Raw genomic sequence first — 3,429 nt, 5'->3', positions numbered from 1 at the left:
GATGGCTGCATAGTATTCCAATGTAGTTGGTGGCTAATTCTTATTTGGAGAAAGTTTAAAAAATAAGCAAAATCCATAATTTATAAAGAGAAATGTGGATATATTAAATCTAGATGGTTAAATGTAGAAAAATTGAATACTAAATAATAGAAAGCACTATTAATGAGTGTATTTGATTCTTCACAGCCTCATTCATGAGAAATCATCAATGTTTTAAAAACTTAGGTAACTTGTTAGAGCAAAATGGCACTCTAGTGTAATCTTATTTACATTTAATTGATTACTGTTTTACTTTTCATATGATTATGATTAATAGCCATTTTGTTTTTGTTAATAGTTTTCATGTTTTATTCATTTTAAAATTGGTATTTTACATTTTTGAAATGTATTTGGAAGAAGTAATTTCATATTAAAAATGTTAATCATCTGTCTGATATTTTCCAGTGTTCTTACTTTTATTTTTATAGTGTTTTTATCTTCATACAAGAATATAAATGTGTATATCTATATATACTATCCTTCTGTATCTTATGTATAGCTACATGTAATATGATTTTTATTTTAATGTCTTAGTTACTGTCAACAATTTCCTTTTATTTTGTTAATAAAGGATGTTAAGAATGAATTTTCCAGGGGAGCCTGGGTGGCTCAGTTGGTTAAGTGTCTGACTCTTGATTTAAGCTCAGGTCATGGTCTCAGGTTTTGTTGTAGGATCTAGTTCTGCATTGGACTCCACACTGGGCATAATGCCTGCTTAAAATTCTTTTCCTCCCTCTCTGCCTGCCTCTCCTCCTCTCTCCCTCTCCAAAAAAAAAAAAAAAAAAAAAAGAAAAAAAAAGAATTTTTCCATCTTAATGTCTAAGTATTTATATATTTCTTTCAGTTTTTTTTTAACATTTAAATATCCATTAAAATTTCCTTGAGTTCATGTTGAAAGGCAAAAACCTGCACTTTTCCGAGTTCATTTCCTTATACCAACACTGTTGATTGAATAATTTCACCTTGTCTACACTGATATATGATTCCTCAATAATCTCCTGAGAGATCACTAAGTTTACCTTATGGTTTTTATTCAGTTCTTTGCATTGAAGCTTTGGTGACTGACAGCAGAAATATATCAAGCTACTCCTTAAAATCCCCAATAATTTTCTATTGCTCTTAGGATGTAAGGCAAAGTTCAATTCATGGATAAAAGCTTCCATCCTGTCTGGCCTATTACAATTATTCATCTAGTCTGATTTCAATTATCCATCCTCTTGCCTTGCTAAACTTCCTGTCTCACTATCTTTGGACATGGTGTTTCCATAGTATGGACTCTACTTTTCAGTACTAATTCCTTGTTAAGCAGAATCTGAACAATCACCACTTGAATGAGTCATATGGTTCTTATGGTACTCTCTTCTTTTCCTTTTAATCTATTATCAGAGTTCTATCTGTATTTAAAATGTTTAATGTCTAGTTCCACCATTAACCTGTAAGTTTCCTGAAGTCAAGATCAGTTTTTTAACCTCAAAATGTGTCATAGTACCAGGCATATGGTAGATCCTCAATAGGATTATTACATTATTCTTTCTATGTATATTAGCTGAATGGATAAATTAATACATTTAAAAAATATTAATGTTTACAAATTTTTTTTAAATGATGTTTTTAAGAAAATACCTTATGGCTATTACTGAAGATTTCCTCTTAAAACCATTCTTTTTTTTTTTTCTTTTTAATTTTTAAATTTTTAAAATAAACATATAATGTATTATTAGCCCCAGGGGTACAGGTCTGTGAATCGTCAGGTTTACACACTTCACAGCACTCACCATATCACACACTCTCCGCAATGTCCATAACCCCACCACCCTCTCCCTATCCCTGTACCCTCTCCACCCTCAGTTTGTTTTGTGAGATTAAGAGTCTCTTATGGTTTGTCTCCCTCCCAATCCCGTCTTGTTCCATTTATTACTTTCCTACCCCCCAAACACCCCATGTTGCCTCTCAACTTCCTCATATCAGGGAGATCATATGATAATTGTCTTTCTCTGATTGACTAATTTCGCTAAGCATTCTTAATAAAAGCTCACATCTGTTTTTAAATAATAATTTTTGATAAATTCTTTCTTCATTATTTGGTTCCGTCTTTTAGGTTCACCAGGCAAAGCCAATGTATGAAGCAAATTACTCTGAAGTGACTCAATTTGTATTCTTGGGACTCGCTACCTATAGACCAGTGCAGAATTTTCTTCTTGCCTTCTCTACAGTGTTTTATGTAACGATTGTTTTGGGAAACCTTCTTGTGGTGTTTACAGTGACCTTTGACCCTTACTTACATTCCCCCATGTACTTCCTTTTAGCCAATCTCTCATTTATTGATTTGTGTCTTTCTACCTTAACGGTTCCTAAGTTGATATCTGATCTGCACTCAGGACACAAAACCATATCCTTTCAAGGATGTGTTATCCAGATATTTGTCCTTCATGTCCTGGGTGGATCAGAGATGGTGCTGCTGGTCGCCATGGCCTTGGACAGATATGTGGCCATATGTAAGCCCCTCCACTACCTGACAATCATGAGCTCACAGATGTGCATTTTGCTTCTGTCTGGTGCTTGGGCTATTGGCCTCATACATTCAGTGGCCCAGTTAGCTTTTGTTGTCCATTTGCCTTTTTGTGGTCCTAATGAGATAGATAGCTTTTACTGTGACCTTCCTTGGTTTATCAAACTTGCCTGCACGGACACCTACAGAATGGAATTCATGGTTACTGCCAACAGTGGGTTTATTTCCATGGGCACCTTCATCTTATTGCTTATCTCCTATATCTTCATCTTGGTCACTGTATGGAAACATTCCTCAGGTGGTTTGTCTAAGGCCTTTTCTACTCTGTCAGCTCACATCACCGTGGTGATTTTGTTCTTTGGACCATGCATCTTTGTTTATGTGTGGCCATTTCCCACTGTGTCAGTGGATAAATTTCTTGCCATTTTGACTTTATGATTACACCTATTCTGAATCCTATTATCTACACACTGAGGAACAAGGACATGAAGATGGCAATGAAGAGACTGCATAGTCAAGTCCTGAATTTGAGAATGATCTCCTAAATAACTCACAAGAAAACCAAGTGGTGCCTTCTAAAAGTAATACTGTATGCATAAATGTTAAGGGTTATATAGTATCTTAAAACAGTTAATTTTCTTTTTTTCAGCAGTTCAAAAACTGCTTGGGTAGTTTATTCCATTTTAATGGCCAATAGTGTGAAAATAAATAAATATATATATGTGTATATATATACACATATATATGTATATATAAAAAACTATTTTGCATATCTTAAAATTTTACAATACTGAAAATACACATTTTGTGTGACTTTCATTTTGAATAGTCCATAGAATCTTGGAATGTTTTATGAATTTGAAATCACAGTACTGTGTGTA

General features: G+C 33.7%; 1 protein-coding gene across 1 annotated transcript; it reads left to right on the top strand.

Annotated features, from left to right (window-relative positions):
* Positions 1-2,155: 2,155 nt before the first annotated feature.
* LOC125104798 (olfactory receptor 4F6-like) lies at positions 2,156-3,093 on the top strand. The gene is given in 2 exon segments (XM_047737615.1): positions 2,156-2,969; positions 2,972-3,093. Coding segments are annotated over 2 exon segments (936 nt in total).
* The last annotated feature ends 336 nt before the right edge of the window (positions 3,094-3,429 follow it).

The sequence above is a fragment of the Lutra lutra genome, chromosome 7 (genome assembly GCF_902655055.1).
Source record: "Lutra lutra chromosome 7, mLutLut1.2, whole genome shotgun sequence".
NCBI classification, from domain to species: Eukaryota; Metazoa; Chordata; class Mammalia; order Carnivora; family Mustelidae; genus Lutra; species Lutra lutra.
The sequence above is the reverse complement of the archived record's forward strand: the minus strand, read 5'-3'. Positions and strand labels throughout refer to the sequence as shown.